We start from the raw sequence: 20,885 nt of genomic DNA on the forward strand, positions 1-20,885 counted from the left end.
ACGTGCACTCTGTGGATGGGGCCACTGGGTGTACATAGCAGTCTAGTAACACATGAATAACGCAGGATTGGTGTCTACAACGTGCACTCTGTGGATGGGGCCACTGGGAGTACATAGCAGTCTAGTAACACATGAATAACACAGGGTTAGTGTCTACAGCGTGCACTCTGTGGATGGGGCCACTGGGAGCACATAGCAGTCTAGTAACACATGAATAATGCAGGGTTAGTGTCTACAGGGTGCACTCTGTGGATGGGGCCACTGGGTGTACATAGCAGTCTAGTAACACATGAATAACGCAGGATTGGTGTCTACAACGTGCACTCTGTGGATGAGGCCACTGGGAGTACATAGCAGTCTAGTAACACATGAATAACACAGGGTTAGTGTCTACGGCGTGCACTCTGTGGATGGGGCCACTGGGAGCACATAGCAGTCTAGTAACACATGAATAACACAGGGTTAGTGTCTACAACGTGCACTCTGTGGATGAGGCCACTGGGTGTACATAGCAGTCTAGTAACACATGAATAACGCAGGGTTAGTGTCTACAACGTGCACTCTGTGGATGGGGCCACTGGGTGTACATAGCAGTCTAGTAACACATGAATAACGCAGGATTGGTGTCTACAACGTGCACTCTGTGGATGAGGCCACTGGGAGTACATAGCAGTCTAGTAACACATGAATAACGCAGGGTTAGTGTCTACAGGGTGCACTCTGTGGATGGGGCCACTGGGTGTACATAGCAGTCTAGTAACACATGAATAACGCAGGATTGGTGTCTACAACGTGCACTCTGTGGATGAGGCCACTGGGAGTACATAGCAGTCTAGTAACACATGAATAACGCAGGGTTAGTGTCTACGGCGTGCACTCTGTGGATGGGGCCACTGGGAGTACATAGCAGTCTAGTAACACATGAATAACGCAGGGTTAGTGTCTACGGCGTGCACTCTGTGGATGGGGCCACTGGGAGTACATAGCAGTCTAGTAACACATGAATAACGCAGGATTAGTGTCTACAACGTGCACTCTGTGGATGGGGCCACTGGGTGTACATAGCAGTCTAGTAACACATGAATAACGCAGGGTTAGTGTCTACAACGTGCACTCTGTGGATGGGGCCACTGGGAGTACATAGCAGTCTAGTAACACATGAATAACACAGGGTTAGTGTCTACAACGTGCACTCTGTGGATGGGGCCACTGGGTGTACATAGCAGTCTAGTAACACATGAATAACACAGGGTGTCTACAACGTGCACTCTGTGGATGGGGCCACTGGGAGTACATAGCAGTCTAGTAACACATGAATAACGCAGGGTTAGTGTCTACAACGTGCACTCTGTGGATGGGGCCACTGGGTGTACATAGCAGTCTAGTAACACATGAATAACACAGGGTTAGTGTCTACAGCGTGCACTCTGTGGATGAGGCCACTGGGAGTACATAGCAGTCTAGTAACACATGAATAACGCAGGGTTAGTGTCTACGGCGTGCACTCTGTGGATGGGGCCACTGGGTGTACATAGCAGTCTAGTAACACATGAATAACGCAGGGTTAGTGTCTACAGCGTGCACTCTGTGGATGGGGCCACTGGGTGTACATAGCAGTCTAGTAACACATGAATAACACAGGGTTAGTGTCTACAGCGTGCACTCTGTGGATGAGGCCACTGGGAGTACATAGCAGTCTAGTAACACATGAATAACACAGGGTTAGTGTCTACGGCGTGCACTCTGTGGATGGGGCCACTGGGTGTACATAGCAGTCTAGTAACACATGAATAACGCAGGGTTAGTGTCTACGGCGTGCACTCTGTGGATGGGGCCACTGGGAGTACATAGCAGTCTAGTAACACATGAATAACGCCAGGGCCATCTTAACAACATTATGGGCCCCCGGGCAAAGCAGTGCACCGGGGCCCCTACATATATATATATATATATATATATAGATAGATAGATATAAATGTATAGAGATACGGATATAGATATAGATATATAGAGATAGAGATAGATAGATGTACTTGCTCAGTGACCCTTGTAGGGTTTTTTTGCAGGGTTTTTCTTTTGCAGGATTATTTATTCTAATTAAGAGCCCTGCCTATGGGGCCCCCTTGCCCGTGGGGCCCCCGGGCACCTGCCCATCGTGCCCAATGGAAAAGATGGCCCTGAATAACGCAGGGTTAGTGTCTACGGCGTGCACTCTGTGGATGGGGCCACTGGGTGTACATAGCAGTCTAGTAACACATGAATAACGCAGGGTTAGTGTCTACAGCGTGCACTCTGTGGATGGGGCCACTGGGTGTACATAGCAGTCTAGTAACACATGAATAACACAGGGTTAGTGTCTACAACGTGCACTCTGTGGATGGGGCCACTGGGTGCACATAGCAGTCTAGTAACACATGAATAACACAGGGTTAGTGTCTACAACGTGCACTCTGTGGATGGGGCCACTGGGAGTACATAGCAGTCTAGTAACACATGAATAATGCAGGGTTAGTGTCTACAGCGTGCACTCTGTGGATGGGGCCACTGGGTGCACATAGCAGTCTAGTAACACATGAATAACGCAGGGTTAGTGTCTACGGCGTGCACTCTGTGGATGGGGCCACTGGGAGTACATAGCAGTCTAGTAACACATGAATAACACAGGGTTAGTGTCTACGGTGTGCACTCTGTGGATGAGGCCACTGGGAGTACATAGCAGTCTAGTAACACATGAATAACGCAGGGTTAGTGTCTACGGCGTGCACTCTGTGGATGGGGCCACTGGGTGTACATAGCAGTCTAGTAACACATGAATAACACAGGGTTAGTGTCTACAACGTGCACTCTGTGGATGGGGCCACTTGGTGTACATAGCAGTCTAGTAACACATGAATAACACAGGGTTAGTGTCTACGGCGTGCACTCTGTGGATGGGGCCACTGGGAGTACATAGCAGTCTAGTAACACATGAATAACACAGGGTTAGTGTCTACAGGGTGCACTCTGTGGATGAGGCCACTGGGAGTACATAGCAGTCTAGTAACACATGAATAACGCAGGGTTAGTGTCTACAGCGTGCACTCTGTGGATGAGGCCACTGGGAGTACATAGCAGTCTAGTAACACATGAATAACGCAGGGTTAGTGTCTACAGCGTGCACTCTGTGGATGAGGCCACTGGGAGTACATAGCAGTCTAGTAACACATGAATAACACAGGGTTAGTGTCTACAGCGTGCACTCTGTGGATGAGGCCACTGGGAGTACATAGCAGTCTAGTAACACATGAATAACACAGGGTTAGTGTCTACAACGTGCACTCTGTGGATGGGGCCACTGGGAGTACATAGCAGTCTAGTAACACATGAATAACACAGGGTTAGTGTCTACAGGGTGCACTCTGTGGATGAGGCACTGGGTGAATAACACATGAATAATGCAGGTTTGTGAGCAGACGTGATGTCAGGCACAGAGCCAGGGTAAGGGGTAGGCTGAGCTAGTGCTGTGACCGCAGATGTAGCTGCCATAGCTCCCTGTGGTTATGTAATGGATAAACCACTTTTTCCATCTCACATTATTGTACGGTAGCCCCAGCGGCAGAATGCTGCATTTTCCATCCAGAGTTCCCACTCTAGGGGCATATTCAATTAGGTTTCTGGTCCGCGGTAACGCGCCGGAACGGGTCGTTAACAATCCACGGTACCGCAATAACAAGGATTTTGGTGCGCACCCCGTAGGGTTGCGTAGGAAAATATGCGTTATTGAGGTACCGTATTACCGTTAATACTGCACACTTTTCATGGTAACGCGCGTTACCGCGGACCGGAAACCTAATGGAATATTCCCCTTAGAATTGCTCCCAGAGTGACACATTGCAGTCATTGGGAAACGCTGCTTCCCATGATATGACATTTCCCATATCCTGGGCCTGTGTCACAGATAGTACAGCGCTGTGGACAGGGTGTAATATCATTACCCATCTATAACACAATACGTGACATACAGAGCACCCAGCACAGCTCCTCCCACTCATGGAGAAACGCGTTGTGCCTAGTCTGCGTGGGGTTCAGGTGGGCGGAGCCTGTGTCATATATAATGAGAGAATCTCCTACAATGGTCCCTATTACTCAGTATGAGCTTGTGGTACCATAGGATGCTGCTTATCCTGCATGTTACATGTAATTCTCACCATCTATTCCTGTTCTCTGCTTTATACCCTTCCTATAAGTACCACTCAGTGCACAGGACATGATGGGGGATGAAGCATCAATGTCCTAATGGGGAAATAATGACATCCTAACACGCATGCGCGACATTGTACCGCTATGGGCAGTAATTGCAGGACGCATGCGCAGTAGAGCGGCCCGGCGCTACTCCTGGCACGCATGCGCAGTGCTGAGTCCTGCGCCTGCGCAGTCGGTGGGAGTCCGGCGGACGGACCGGAAGTGGCTCCTGTGAAACCGGAAGCCGCCGGGAGTCGCTGAGAGGAAGAACCGGGAGCGGTCGGCGGAGCTGTGAGATGGCCGAGGAGGAGATCAGAGACCCGGTAACGGCACCTGTGGTACTACAAGGCTCAGCATGTGGGCCGGCTTGTCAGAGGATGCTGGGACTTGTAGTTCTTTTCCGGCTCTGTGTTCCCTGAGCCGACACCAGTGGTCCTTATCCCTGTGTGTCCCGTTATAGTGATGTTACAGCTCAGCCAGATATAGATATACACACACACACACACACACACACACACATACACACATACACACATACACACACACAGGTAAGAGGAGCATCTAATATATGAGTGGTGGTAATAGGTATATATATATATAAACAAATATAGGAGTGTTATAGTACAATAGGACAGTACATTGTATATCAGTATAATAGAACAATCATATAACACTGCACCTCTCACCACAGCTACTGGTACCAGGGGTATATTCAGCACATGCTGACACCTGTGCCCATTACTGTGGGCACATCAGGGTTAGAGCCACTGGGTACAGAGACGATGGAGGAGACAGGGGGCAGAGGCCCCCGGGGGAGGGAGACCAGGGGGCAGAGGCCCTGGGAGGAGGGGAGACCGGGGGCAGAGGCCCCCGGGAGGAGGGGAGACCGGGGGCAGAGGCCCCCGGGAGGAGGGGAGACCAGGGGGCAGAGGCCCTGGGAGGAGGGGAGACCAGGGGGCAGAGGCCCCGGGAGGAGGGGAGACCAGGGGGCAGAGGCCCTGGGAGGAGGGGAGACCGGGGGCAGAGGCCCCCGGGAGGAGGGGAGACCGGGGGGCAGAGGCCCCCGGGAGGAGGGGAGACCGGGGGGCAGAGGCCCTGGGAGGAGGGGAGACCAGGGGGCAGAGGCCCCCGGGGGAGGGAGACCAGGGGGCAGAGGCCCCCGGGAGGAGGGGAGACCGGGGGCAGAGGCCCCCGGGGGGAGGTGAGCAGTGCAGCTGGTTATAGGCAGTGAGAACAGGAGGACACAGGCCCATTTCACTGGAGCTTACTATCTAAAGGGAAAGAGACAGACGGATGACACATGGGGTCAGCTAATGTAAGGGGATCTGAGGGCAAGATGTTAGGGTGGGAGAGATGGAGGGTGAGGGATACCACATGGTGAGATAGGTAAGTGGAGGACTGATAGACTAATAAACAGGTGAGTTTTCAAGGAGAGGTTGAAGTATTGCAGGCTGGGGGATTGTCTGATAGAACGAGGGAGATTGTTCCAGAAATCTGGGATTGAGGAATGAGATGTGGTTACCAGAGGGGAGGAAAGCTCATGGTCATTGGCCGACCGGAGGGGGCGGGAGGGAGAATGTATGGAGATGTATGGAGATGAGGTTGGAGATATAGGCAGTTGCAGAGGCCACGTACGTGAGGGTGGGGAGTTTGAAGAGGATTCTGTAGGGGAAGGGCAGTCAGTGTAAGGCTTGGCAGAGAGGGGAGGCAGATAATAGAGACTCAGTATAAGGATAATAGAGACTCCGTAATGGGGTGCACTCTGCTGGGGTCCCCCCACATTAATGTACGTGTTACGTCTGATTTATAAGGATAATAGAGATTCAGTAATGGGGTGCACTCTACCGGGGTCCCCCCACATTAATGTACGTGTTACGTCTGGTTTATAAGGATAATAGAGACTCAGTAATGGGGTGCACTCTGCTGGGGTCCCCCCACATTAATGTACGTGTTACGTCTGGTCTATAAGGATAATAGAGACTCAGTAATGGGGTGCACTCTGCTGGGGTCCCCCCACATTAATGTACGTGTTACGTCTGGTCTATAAGGATAATAGAGACTCAGTAATGGGGTGTGCTCTGGCGGGGTCCCCCCACATTAATGTACGTGTTACATCTGGTTTATAAGGATAATAGAGATTTAGTAATGGGGTGCACTCTGCTGGGGTCCCCCCACATTAATGTACGTGTTACGTCTGGTCTATAAGGATAATAGAGACTCAGTAATGGGGTGCACTCTACCGGGGTCCCCCCACATTAATGTATGTGTTACGTCTGGTTTATAAGGATAATAGAGACTCAGTAATGGGGTGCACTCTACCGGGGTCCCCCCACATTAATGTATGTGTTACGTCTGGTTTATAAGGATAATAGAGACTCAGTAATGGGGTGCACTCTGCTGGGGTCCCCCCACATTAATGTACGTGTTACGTCTGTTCCCAGGGCACGGTGACGTTTAACGATGTGGCTGTTTACTTCTCCCTTCATGAGTGGGAGCTGCTGGCGGACTGGCAGAGGAGGCTGTACCGGAACGTGATGAAGGAGATCCATGGGGCACTCATGGCACTCGGTGAGTCACCAAATCTAGAGCGCGACGTAACCGAGTCTGGTGAGAGTACACATATATATATATATATATATATATATATATATATATATATATATATATATGTAATATACACCTTATCTACCTGACTGTCCAGTGTCGTCCTCTGTTATCAGTCATTGTAGGTTGTATTCGGAAGTAGAGTAACAGATGGGATGTAATAGATATATTATACCTCAGTGAGTGTTGTTAGTGGCTCCTTCATATAAACCCACTTTGAATTCAGATCTAGTGGTCTTCAGTAAAATGGCTGATGTCTCTAGCTAAGGTTCTCCTTGTCTGTCGTTTCTCTCTGCTAGGGTACGAGATTGCCAACCCCGGTATCCTTGTTCGCATCCAGCAGTCGGATGAACCTTCCTACAGCTCGGGGGACACTTGTAAGGAAGAATTCTCCTCCGACGGTGAGGACGGGAGAGGGGGGGGGGGGGGGTGATGCCCGTTCCTCTGACCCTGTATCACCTACTTACATATCTCTGATTACAGCTTGGCAGGTGCACACGGACGAGCCAGAAGAGATCGGGGCCGACCCGCCAATCAGGCTTCCGCCCGTCAAACCCGACATCTTACTGCGGGTGAAGATGGAGAACATGACCAGCGAGCAGAGCTGCCAGACGTCTGCGGGGAAGATGGATGAGGACGCGGAAGATTCCAGTGCGTGTCCCGTGTTCTGCCTGCGTGTGCGTGTGTGTGATGGGCAGTAGTAGATCTGTGCTGACTGTCGCTGTCGTTTCTCTTCTCGCCCAGACAGCGCAGTGTTTAACCCGGAGCTGGCGCTGTGGATAAAGCAGGAGGAAGGGATGGTCTCCGGGGAATCCGGCTCTCTGATGAAAGATGAGTGTCCGCTGCCTGTGGTGGAAGGTGAGGACCAGTGTGACCAGAGCATCGTTATAATGGGTATTACCCCGTATATCGGGGATAGGCTGCGTTACTCTGGGGTGGGGGGATTGTCAGACTGAGGGTTTGTATTGCTGGTTATATGATGGGTAACGGGAGGAACCAGCCGTGGGGGGAACTGAACCAGTTATTGGAACCAATTTGTTTTTCTTCTCCCAAAATTCTGGAACATGACGGTAAGATCGTATCAGCTTCTAGTATGATAGCACGGAGCACAGCCTGACCAGCAGAATACACATAGCTTGGTGGTAATATGTACATGTATGTTACATACACATAGTATGATGGTAATATGTACTTGTAGGTTACATACACATAGTATGATGGTACTATGTACATGTATGTTACATACACATAGTATGATGGTAATATGTACATGTATGTTACATACACATAGTATGATGGTAATATGTACATGTATGTTACATACACATAGTATGATGGTAATATGTACATGTACTGTTATACATGAATATCAGACAATAGTTTAATTCACGGAAGATGCTCGAATTAATAAAAATATAATATTTATTTCACACATAAACATTATAAAATGACAGGTAAGTGCTTGTAATCTTCATATGATTATTCAAACATAAATATGCATTGGAATACCATATCATTTAGGCACACGGTGGTGGAGAATATTAATACAGCTTCATAGAAACATGGAATATGATAGCAGATAAGAACCGCTTGGCCCATCTAGTCTGCCCATTGTTTTCTGAACCTCTGGTAACCTTAAACCTTATTTGATCCCTTATTCTTTAGAAGGATATTCTTATATCTATCCCAAGCATGTTTACATTGCTCTACAGTATTATCCTCTACCACCTCTGATGGAGATTATTCCACTTATCCACTACCCCTTCTGTGAAGTACTTTTTTCTTCAATTTCCTCTGAACCTACTTCCCCCCCAAGTGTCAGTACATGTCCTCGTGTTCTAATACTTCTCTTCCCCCCAGTGTCAGTACATGTCCTCGTGTTCTAATACTTCTCTTCCCCCAGTGTCAGTGCATGTCCTTGTGTTCTAATACTTCTCTTCCCCCCAGTGTCAGTACATGTCCTCATGTTCTAATACTTCTCTTCCCTCCAGTGTCAGTACATGTCCTTGTGTTCTAATACTTCTCTTCCCCCCAGTGTCAGTACATGTCCTCATGTTCTAATACTTCTCTTCCCCCCAGTGTCAGTACATGTCCTCGTGTTCTAGTACTTCTCTTCCCCCCCAGTGTCAGTACATGTCCTCGTGTTCTAATACTTCTCTTCCCCCAGTGTCAGTACATGTCCTCGTGTTCTAATACTTCTCTTCCCCCCAGTGTCAGTGCATGTCCTTGTGTTCTAATACTTCTCTTCCCCCCAGTGTCAGTGCATGTCCTCGTGTTCTAATACTTCTCTTCCCCCCAGTGTCAGTGCATGTCCTCGTGTTCTAATACTTCTCTTCCCCCCAGTGTCAGTGCATGTCCTCGTGTTCTAATACTTCTCTTCCCCCCAGTGTCAGTGCATGTCCTCGTGTTCTAATACTTCTCTTCCCCCCAGTGTCAGTACATGTCCTCGTGTTCTAATACTTCTCTTCCCTCCAGTGTCAGTGCATGTCCTCGTGTTCTAATACTTCTCTTCCCCCCAGTGTCAGTGCATGTCCTCGTGTTCTAATACTTCTCTTCCCCCCCAGTGTCAGTACATGTCCTCGTGTTCTAATACTTCTCTTCCCCCCAGTGTCAGTGCATGTCCTCGTGTTCTAATACTTCTCTTCCCTCCCTCCAGTGTCAGTACATGTCCTCGTGTTCTAATACTTCTCTTCCCCCCAGTGTCAGTGCATGTCCTCGTGTTCTAATACTTCTCTCCCCCCCCCCCCAGTGTCAGTACATGTCCTCGTGTTCTAATACTTCTCTTCCCCCCAGTGTCAGTGCATGTCCTCGTGTTCTAATACTTCTCTTCCCCCCAGTGTCAGTACATGTCCTCGTGTTCTAATACTTCTCTTCCCCCCAGTGTCAGTGCATGTCCTCGTGTTCTAATACTTCTCTTCCCTCCAGTGTCAGTACATGTCCTCGTGTCCTAATACTTCTCTTCCCCCCCCAGTGTCAGTGCATGTCCTCGTGTCCTAATACTTCTCTTCCCCCCAGTGTCAGTGCATGTCCTCGTGTTCTAATACTTCTCTTCCCTCCAGTGTCAGTACATGTCCTCGTGTCCTAATACTTCTCTTCCCCCCCCCAGTGTCAGTGCATGTCCTCGTGTCCTAATACCTCTCTTCCCCCAGTGTCAGTACATGTCCTCGTGTTCTAATACTTCTCTTCCCCCCCAGTGTCAGTACATGTCCTCATGTTCTAATACTTCTCTTCCCCCCAGTGTCAGTGCATGTCCTCGTGTTCTAATACTTCTCTTCCCCCCAGTGTCAGTACATGTCCTCGTGTTCTAATACTTCTCTTCCCCCCCAGTGTCAGTACATGTCCTCGTGTTCTAATACTTCTCTTCCCCCCAGTGTCAGTGCATGTCCTCGTGTTCTAATCCTTCTCTTCCCCCCAGTGTCAGTGCATGTCCTCGTGTTCTAATACTTCTCTTCCTCCCAGTGTCAGTACATGTCCTCGTGTTCTAATACTTCTCTTCCCTCCAGTGTCAGTGCATGTCCTCATGTTCTAATACTTCTCTTCCCCCCAGTGTCAGTACATGTCCTCGTGTTCTAATACTTCTCTTCCCCCCAGTGTCAGTACATGTCCTCGTGTTCTAATACTTCTCTTCCCTCCAGTGTCAGTGCATGTCCTCATGTTCTAATACTTCTCTTCCCCCCAGTGTCAGTACATGTCCTCGTGTTCTAATACTTCTCTTCCCCCCAGTGTCAGTACATGTCCTCGTGTTCTAATACTTCTCTTCCCCCCAGTGTCAGTACATGTCCTCGTGTTCTAATACTTCTCTTCCCTCCAGTGTCAGTACATGTCCTCGTGTTCTAGTACTTCTCTTCCCCCCAGTGTCAGTACATGTCCTCGTGTTCTAATACTTCTCTTCCCTCCAGTGTCAGTACATGTCCTCATGTTCTAATACTTCTCTTCCCTCCAGTGTCAGTACATGTCCTCGTGTTCTAGTACTTCTCTTCCCTCCAGTGTCAGTACATGTCCTCGTGTTCTAATACTTCTCTTCCCTCCAGTGTCAGTACATGTCCTCGTGTTCTAATAGTTCTCTTCCCCCCAGTGTCAGTACATGTCCTCGTGTTCTAATACTTCTCTTCCTTTGTATAATGTTTCCCTCCTGCACCTTGTTATAACCCTTGATATATATGACAGTTTCTATCATGTCCCCCGTTCCCTTCTCTGCTCCAAACTATACATATTAAGATCTTTGAGCCTTTCGGGTAAGTTTTGTGCTGTAGACCATGCACCATGTTAGTTGCCCTTCTTTGTACAGTCTGTAATGTATCTATATCCTTCTGGAGATACGGCCTCCAGAACTGAACACAGTATCTAGATGAGGCCGCTCCAATGACCTATACAGTGGTATTATTACTTCTTTCTGCTACTGATTCCTCTCCCTATACAACCAAGCATCTGACTTACCTTCCTCATTGCTTTGTTACATTACTTACCTGCCTTTATGTCACCTGAAATAGTGACTGCTAGATCCCTTTCCTCCTCAGTAGTTTCCATTATAGTGCCATTAATACTCTATTTATCCTTTGGGTTTTTGAGACCCAAGTACATGATTTTGCATTTATTGGCATTAAACTGTAGTTGCCACTCTCTTGACCATTCCTGTAGTCTACCTAGATCATCAATCATTTGTTTTACCCCTCCTGGTGTGTCTGCCCTGTTACATATCTTTGTGTCATCTGCAGTAAGACTGACTTTCCCTTCAATACCATTTGCAGTGTCTCCAATAATGATATTAACCAGCACTGGTCCAAGTACAGATCCTTGGGGTCCTGGTAACCTTTCCCTCCTGTGAATGTCTCCATTTACTATAACTCTATGTTTTCTATCCTACAACCAAGATCTTATCCATTAAACCATCTTAGAATCCAATCCTAAGCTTTCAGGTTTATTTATCAGTCTGTGATGTGGGACAATGACAGAAGCCTGACTAAAATCTAGATAAGCTATATCTACGGCCTCTCCTTGATCTATTACTTTAGTCACCTAGTCAAAAAAGTCAGTAAGATTTATTTGACCTGATCTCCACGCAGTAGATCCTGCTGTTTGGGATCCTGTAAGTTACTGGATTTGAGATATTCTATAACTCTTCTTATAAGAGTGTTTCCATCTCTTTCCCTACTACTGATGTAAGACTCACTGGTCTGTAGTTGCTCCCACTTTGTGCAGTGGGACAACATTCACTCTTCTCCAGTCCTCTGGGATTACTCCTGTATCTAGTGTCTGGTTGAATCATTCTGGTAATGGTGTTACCAGCCCCCTTTAAGCTCTTTTAGTATCCTTGGATGTATCCCATCTGGCCCCATTGATTTATCCACTCTCAGTTCTGAGAGCTCTGTTAGGACCTTCTCCTCTGTAATGTTCTTGTATCTACCTCATGTTTATCAGTATACTTGTAACTTAACTGTGGCCCCTTCCTCATTCTTTCTGTAGTGAACACTGAGCAAAAATAATTCATATGATCTGTTATTACCTTGTCTCCCTCAACAAGACCCTCACTCTCTGTCTTTAGTCTTATTATTCCTCCTTATGTTTTTCTTCTTTCACTTATAGACCTAAAAAAGCTTTGCCCCCTTTACCCACTGACTGGGCCATATTCTCTTCAGCTTGGGCCCTTGTACACCTGATCACCTTCTTGGCCGTCTGTATAACTAGATGCACCTCTTTGTCTGCATTATTCTGAGTCTGCTCTTCTTTCACAATACTTGTTACTTCTTTTACAAACCACACTGGTCCCTTCTCCTTGTACTTTTCATACACCTCGTGATACAAAGGTCTGGTGCTTTTAGTATTACACTGTTTAGTATTTCCCATCTCTCCTTTCAAGTTCCTCCACTCTCTCAAAGAGTCTCTTACACATTTTCCATCTCTACAAAGTCATCCTTCCTAAAATCTAACACTAACTGTCTTTATACTAAACCATACTGCTTGATGGTCGCTGGATCCTAGGCTCTCACCCACAATTACACCAGATATTCTGTCACCATTTGAAAGAAATGAGTCTAATATTGCGTCTCTCCGAGTGGCCTCACTCACCACCTGCTTGAGGGATGCTCCCTGCAATGTCCCTACTTCTAGTGGAACTAGCAGAAGACCCCTCCTCCGGTCACACCATGTAGATTAAAGTCTCCCATGATTATTACCTCTCCCTTTAATGCCATTTTATTGATGTCCTGCAGTAAGTTCCTGACCTGGTGATCTATAGATCATTCCAGTATGAAGAACAACCTTGTCCCCCGTTTATATGGTCACCAAAAGAGCCTCAGGTTTTTTATATCACATACATTGCTCCCCCTCCTCCTCCGATTCTTCCCACTCTGTCCTTCCTAAATAAAGTATATCCCGGTATAGCTATGTCCCAGTCATTGCACCATGTCTCTAATAGCCACAATATCCAGATCATCCCTTGTCATTAAAGCAATTAGTTCTGGGATTTTATTTCCTAATCTCCCAGCATTAGCTCACATCGCTCTAAGAGTTTTCTGCATCTTCTGTCCCTATCTTCTATGTTCATCTCTCTCAGTTTATTTTGATCCGCATTATCTTCTGTTGCTGTCGATATGTTTTCTATACTATTAACCTGCAGAAACGATATCTCTTAGTTGGGGGAGCAGATAGTTTTATTCCTGTTTAGTTCACTGTCCCCCTCTGTAGTTTAAATAGTTCCTGATGAAGCTTCCAAACTGCTCACTTAGTATTCTGGTTCCCCTAGAAGATGGGTGCAGGCCGTCCCTTTTGTATAGTCCCCTATCTTACCAGATAACATGACTGTGTTCTATTAATCCAAATCTCATAACACCACGTCCTCAGCCACACATTGAGTCCTGTCCTCACCTCTGTGTACTGGTAACACTGCTGAGAGTTACAGTGGTTGTCACCTGCTTTACAGCAGTCAGTAACTTTATAGCTTCATCATTTACTGCCATGACGGCAGCATTAGCCAGGTGGTCTGTCCCCCGGGCCGTTTGTTCATAGGAGCAATAATTCTCATGTCCGTCAGATGAATACTGAGACCGCTGAGGTCCTCACACAGGAGGACAGATTTATGCAGTGGGGCAGGTTAGAGGCTGGCGGGGGCGGGGCAGGTTAAAACGGCGGTTCCCAAAGTGTGCGCCGCGGCTCCCAGGGGTGTCACGGCGCTGTCACAGGGGTGCCGCGGCGCTGTCACAGGGGTGCCGCGTCGCTGTCACAGGGGTGCCGCGGCGCTGTCACAGGGGTGCCGCGGCGCTGTCACAGGGGTGCCGCGGCGCTGTCACAGGGGTGCCGCGGCGCTGTCACAGGGGTGCCGCGGCGCTGTCACAGGGGTGCCGCGGCGCTGTCACAGGGGTGCCGCGGCGCTGTCACAGGGGTGCCGCGGCGCTGCCACAGGGGTGCCCCGGCGCTGCCACAGGGGTGCCCCGGCGCTGCCACAGGGGTGCCGCGGCGCTGCCACAGGGGTGCCGCGGCGCTGCCACAGGGGTGCCGCGGCGCTGTCACAGGGGTGCCGCGGCGCTGTCACAGGGGTGCCGCGGCGCTGCCACAGGGGTGCCGCGGCGCTGCCACAGGGGTGCCGCGGCGCTGCCACAGGGGTGCCGCGGCGCTGCCACAGGGGTGCCGCGGCGCTGTCACAGGGGTGCCGCGGTTCAGTCATTGAAAAAACAAACAACACAAAAACTTACCAATCGGCGCGGCGCCGGGACCCAGCATCCTCCTCTCTCACGCAGTGACAGCTTTTTTGTATACAACTAAATAGGTATTTCTGTCCTGACCTAAATACTTATTACAATTTTTTGACCCAACTACTTCTAAAACAGGACTGCTCAGTAATTATTTTGGAGGGGTGCCTTGAAATAATTATGGAAACTCTAAGGGTGCCGCGAACTGCAAAAGTTTGGGAACCACTGGGTTAGAGGCTTGCGTGGGCGGGGCTGGTTAGAGGCTTGTGGAGTGGGGTATGAGGACTTTCGACAGAGCTCCGTCTGCAGCCACGACTCCCATAATACTGTTACCAAACTGATCAGCTAATCGATGGGGCCACCGCTATGGGTTTTCTCCTAATACACAGCGGGTTTAGGGACTGGAGTCCTGTATTAATCAGTCAGACATGAGAATTATGACGATGTGCTAACACTCTCCACTACCGTCTGCCTGAATGATATGACTGCCATTCCAATGTGGTTTTATGTTTCAATAATAATCTGAAGATTATGCGCACTTACTATGTCCAGTCTGTTATGTGGGAAGTAACTAGTACGTATATTAATGTGAGCATCATCTGTGGTTTATACTCTACTGAAATATGTTATTTTCTCTCTGTACAATACTTATGTATAAGTCTCATTCCTCCCATATACATGTACTGTACTACCTGCATCCCCTACACACAGCACCATGATCATATACATGTACTGTACTACCTGCATCCCCTACACACAGCACCATGATCATATACATGTACTGTACTACCTGCATCCCCTACACACAGCACCATGATCATATACATGTACTGTACTACCTGCCCCCTACACACAGCACCATGATCATATACATGTACTGTACTACCTGCATCCCCTACACACAGCACCATGATCATATACATGTACTGTACTACCTGCATCCCCTACATACAGCACCATGATCATATACATGTACTGTACTACCTGCCCCTACACACAGCACCATGATCATATACATGTACTGTACTACCTGCATCCCCTACACACAGCACCATGATCATATACATGTACTGTACTACCTGCCCCCTACACACAGCACCATGATCATATACATGTACTGTACTACCTGCATCCCCTACACACAGCACCATGATCATATACATGTACTGTACTACCTGCATCCCCTACACACAGCACCATGATCATATACATGTACTGTACTACCTGCATCCCCTACACACAGCACCATGATCATATACATGTACTGTACTACCTGCATCCCCTACACACAGCACCATGATCATATACATGTACTGTACTACCTGCCCCCTACACACAGCACCATGATCATATACATGTACTGTACTACCTGCCCCCTACACACAGCACCATGATCATATACATGTACTGTACTACCTGCATCCCCTACACACAGCACCATGATCATATACATGTACTGTACTACCTGCCCCCTACACACAGCACCATGATCATATACATGTACTGTACTACCTGCATCCCCTACACACAGCACCATGATCATATACATGTACTGTACTACCTGCATCCCCTACACACAGCACCATGATCATATACATGTACTGTACTACCTGCCCCCTACACACAGCACCATGATCATATACATGTACTGTACTACCTGCATCCCCTACACACAGCACCATGATCATATACATGTACTGTACTACCTGCATCCCCTACACACAGCACCATGATCATATACATGTACTGTACTACCTGCATCCCCTACACACAGCACCATGATCATATACATGTACTGTACTACCTGCCCCCTACACACAGCACCATGATCATATACATGTACTGTACTACCTGCCCCCTACACACAGCACCATGATCATCATATACATGTACTGTACTACCTGCATCCCCTGCACACAGCACCATGATCATATACATGTACTGTACTACCTGCATCCCCTACACACAGCACCATGATCATATACATACATGTACTGTACTACCTGCCCCCTGCACACAGCACCATGATCATCATATACATGTACTGTACTACCTGCATCCCCTGCACACAGCATCATGATCATATACATGTACTGTACTACCTGCATCCCCTGCACACAGCACCATGATCATATACATGTACTGTACTACCTGCCCCCTACACACAGCACCATGATCATATACATGTACTGTACTACCTGCATCCCCTACACACAGCACCATGATCATATACATGTACTGTACTACCTGCATCTCCTACACACAGCACCATGATCATATACATGTACTGTACTACCTGCATCTCCTACACACAGCACCATGATCATATACATGTACTGTACTACCTGCCCCCTACACACAGCACCATGATCATATACATGTACTGTACTACCTGCCCCCTACACACAGCACCATGATCATATACATGTACTGTACTACCTGCATCCCCTACACACAGCATCATGATCATATACATGTACTGTACTACCTGCCCCCTACACACAGCACCATGATCATATACATGTACTGTACTACCTGCATCCTCTACACACAGCACCATGATCATATACATGTACTGTACTACCTGCCCCCTACACACAGCACCATGATCATATACATGTACTGTACTACCTGCATCCCCTACACACAGCACCATGATCATATACATGTACTGTACTACCTGCCCCCTACACACAGCACCATGATCATATACATGTACTGTACTACCTGCCCCCTACACACAGCACCATGATCATATACATGTACTGTACTACCTGCATCTCCTACACACAGCACCATGATCATATACATGTACTGTACTACCTGCCCCCTACACACAGCACCATGATCATATACATGTACTGTACTACCTGCCCCCTACACACAGCACCATGATCATCATATACATGTACTGTACTACCTGCATCCTCTACACACAGCACCATGATCATATACATGTACTGTACTACCTGCCCCCTACACACAGCACCATGATCATATACATGTACTGTACTACCTGCATCCCCTACACACAGCACCATGATCATCATATACATGTACTGTACTACCTGCATCCCCTACACACAGCATCCTGATCATATACATGTACTGTACTACCTGCATCCCCTACACACAGCACCATGATCATATACATGTACTATACTACCTGCATCCCCTACACACAGCACCATGATCATCATATACATGTACTGTACTACCTGCATCCCCTACACACAGCATCCTGATCATATACATGTACTGTACTACCTGCATCCCCTGCACACAGCACCAGGATCATATACATGTACTGTACTACCTGCATCCCCTACACACAGCACCATGATCATATACATGTACTGTACTACCTGCATTCCCTACACACAGCACCATGATCATATACATGTACTGTACTACCTGCCCCCTACACACTGCACCATGATCATATACATGTGCTGTACTACCTGCATCCCCTACACACAGCACCATGATCATATACATGTACTGTACTACCTGCATCCCCTACACACAGCACCATGATCATATACATGTACTGTACTACCTGCATCCCCTACACACAGCACCATGATCATATACATGTACTGTACTACCTGCATCCCCTACACACAGCACCATGATCATATACATGTACTGTACTACCTGCATCTCCTACACACAGCACCGTGATTATATACATGTACTGTACTACCTGCCCCCTACACACAGCACCATGATCATATACATGTACTGTACTACCTGCATCCCCTACACACAGCACCATGATCATATACATGTACTGTACTACCTGCATCTCCTACACACAGCACCATGATCATATACATGTACTGTACTACCTGCCCCCTACACACAGCACCATGATCATATACATGTACTGTACTACCTGCATCTCCTACACACAGCACCGTGATTATATACATGTACTGTACTACCTGCATCTCCTACACACAGCACCATGATCATATACATGTACTGTACTACCTGCCCCCTACACACAGCACCATGATCATATACATGTACTGTACTACCTGCATCCCCTACACACAGCACCATGATCATATACATGTACTGTACTACCTGCATCTCCTACACACAGCACCGTGATTATATACATGTACTGTACTACCTGCATCCCCTACACACAGCATCATGATCATATACATGTACTGTACTACCTGCCCCCTACACACAGCACCATGATCATATACATGTACTGTACTACCTGCATCCCCTACACACAGCACCGTGATCATCATATACATGTACTGTACTACCTGCATCCCCTACACACAGCACCATGATCATATACATGTACTGTACTACCTGCCCCCTACACACAGCACCATGATCATATACATGTACTGTACTACCTGCCCCCTACACACAGCACCATGATCATATACATGTACTGTACTACCTGCCCCCTACACACAGCACCATGATCATATACATGTACTGTACTACCTGCCCCCTACACACAGCACCATGATCATATACATGTACTGTACTACCTGCATCCTCTACACACAGCACCATGATCATATACATGTACTGTACTACCTGCATCCCCTACACACAGCACCATGATCATCATATACATGTACTGTACTACCTGCATCCCCTACACACAGCATCCTGATCATATTCATGTACTGTACTACCTGCATCCCCTGCACACAGCACCATGATCATATACATGTACTGTACTACCTGCATCCTCTACACACAGCACCATGATCATATACATGTACTGTACTACCTGCATCCCCTACACACAGCACCATGATCATATACATGTACTGTACTACCTGCCCCCTACACACAGCATCATGATCATATACATGTACTGTACTACCTGCCCCCTACACACAGCACCATGATCATATACATGTACTGTACTACCTGCCCCCTACACACAGCACCATGATCATATACATGTACTGTACTACCTGCCCCCTACACACAGCACCATGATCATATACATGTACTGTACTACCTGCATCCCCTACACACAGCACCATGATCATCATATACATGTACTGTACTACCTGCATCCCCTACACACAGCATCCTGATCATATACATGTACTGTACTACCTGCATCCCCTGCACACAGCACCATGATCATATACATGTACTGTACTACCTGCATCCCCTACACACAGCACCATGATCATATACATGTACTGTACTACCTGCATCCCCTACACACAGCACCATGATCATATACATGTACTGTACTACCTGCATCCTCTACACACAGCACCATGATCATATACATGTACTGTACTACCTGCCCCCTACACACAGCACCATGATCATCATATACATGTACTGTACTACCTGCATCCCCTACACACAGCACCATGATCATATACATGTACTGTACTACCTGCATCCCCTACACACAGCACCATGATCATCATATACATGTACTGTACTACCTGCATCCCCTACACACAGCATCCTGATCATATACATGTACTGTACTACCTGCATCCCCTGCACACAGCACCATGATCATATACATGTACTGTACTACCTGCATCCTCTACACACAGCACCATGATCATATACATGTACTGTACTACCTGCATCCCCTACACACAGCACCATGATCATATACATGTACTGTACTACCTGCCCCCTACACACAGCACCATGATCATATACATGTACTGTACTACCTGCATCCCCTACACACAGCATCCTGATCATATACATGTACTGTACTACCTGCATCCTCTACACACAGCACCATGATCATATACATGTACTGTACTACCTGCCCTCTACACACAGCACCATGATCATATACATGTACTGTACTACCTGCATCCCCTACACACAGCATCCTGATCATATACATGTACTGTACTACCTGCATCCTCTACACACAGCACCATGATCATATACATGTACTGTACTACCTGCCCCCTACACACAGCACCATGATCATATACATGTACTGTACTACCTGCATCCCCTACACACAGCATCCTGATCATATACATGTACTGTACTACCTGCATCCCCTACACACAGCACCATGATCATATACATGTACTGTACTACCTGCATCCCCTACACACAGCACCAGGATCATATACATGTACTGTACTACCTGCCCCTGCACACAGCACCATGATCATATACATGTACTGTACTACCTGCATCCCCTACACACAGCACCATGATCATATACATGTACTGTACTACCTGCATCCCCTGCACACAGCATCATGATCATATACATGTACTGTACTACCTGCACACAGCACCATGATCATATACATGTACTGTACTACCTGCCCCCTACACACAGCACCATGATCATATACATGTACTGTACTACCTGCA

The 20,885-nt window shown here is 47.6% G+C and overlaps 1 protein-coding gene across 3 annotated transcripts in view; it reads left to right on the forward strand.

The window, feature by feature from the left end:
* The first annotated feature begins 4,398 nt into the window (after positions 1 to 4,398).
* The window catches only part of LOC142143318 (zinc finger protein 169-like), a 28,792-nt gene continuing 12,305 nt past the window's right edge, over positions 4,399 to 20,885 (forward strand). For all 3 annotated transcript variants that reach the window (XR_012689503.1, XM_075201055.1, XM_075201056.1), the window contains exons 1-5: positions 4,399 to 4,544; positions 6,663 to 6,789; positions 7,125 to 7,226; positions 7,309 to 7,476; positions 7,570 to 7,683. Coding sequence is in view for 2 of the 3 variants with exons in the window: in XM_075201055.1 (XP_075057156.1) it covers positions 4,518 to 4,544; positions 6,663 to 6,789; positions 7,125 to 7,226; positions 7,309 to 7,476; positions 7,570 to 7,683 (538 nt within the window). In the remaining variant the exon portion in view is untranslated. The remainder of the gene's footprint in view (positions 4,545 to 6,662; positions 6,790 to 7,124; positions 7,227 to 7,308; positions 7,477 to 7,569; positions 7,684 to 20,885) is intronic.

Source organism: Mixophyes fleayi, chromosome 3 (assembly GCF_038048845.1).
Source record: "Mixophyes fleayi isolate aMixFle1 chromosome 3, aMixFle1.hap1, whole genome shotgun sequence".
NCBI lineage: Eukaryota > Metazoa > Chordata > Amphibia > Anura > Limnodynastidae > Mixophyes > Mixophyes fleayi.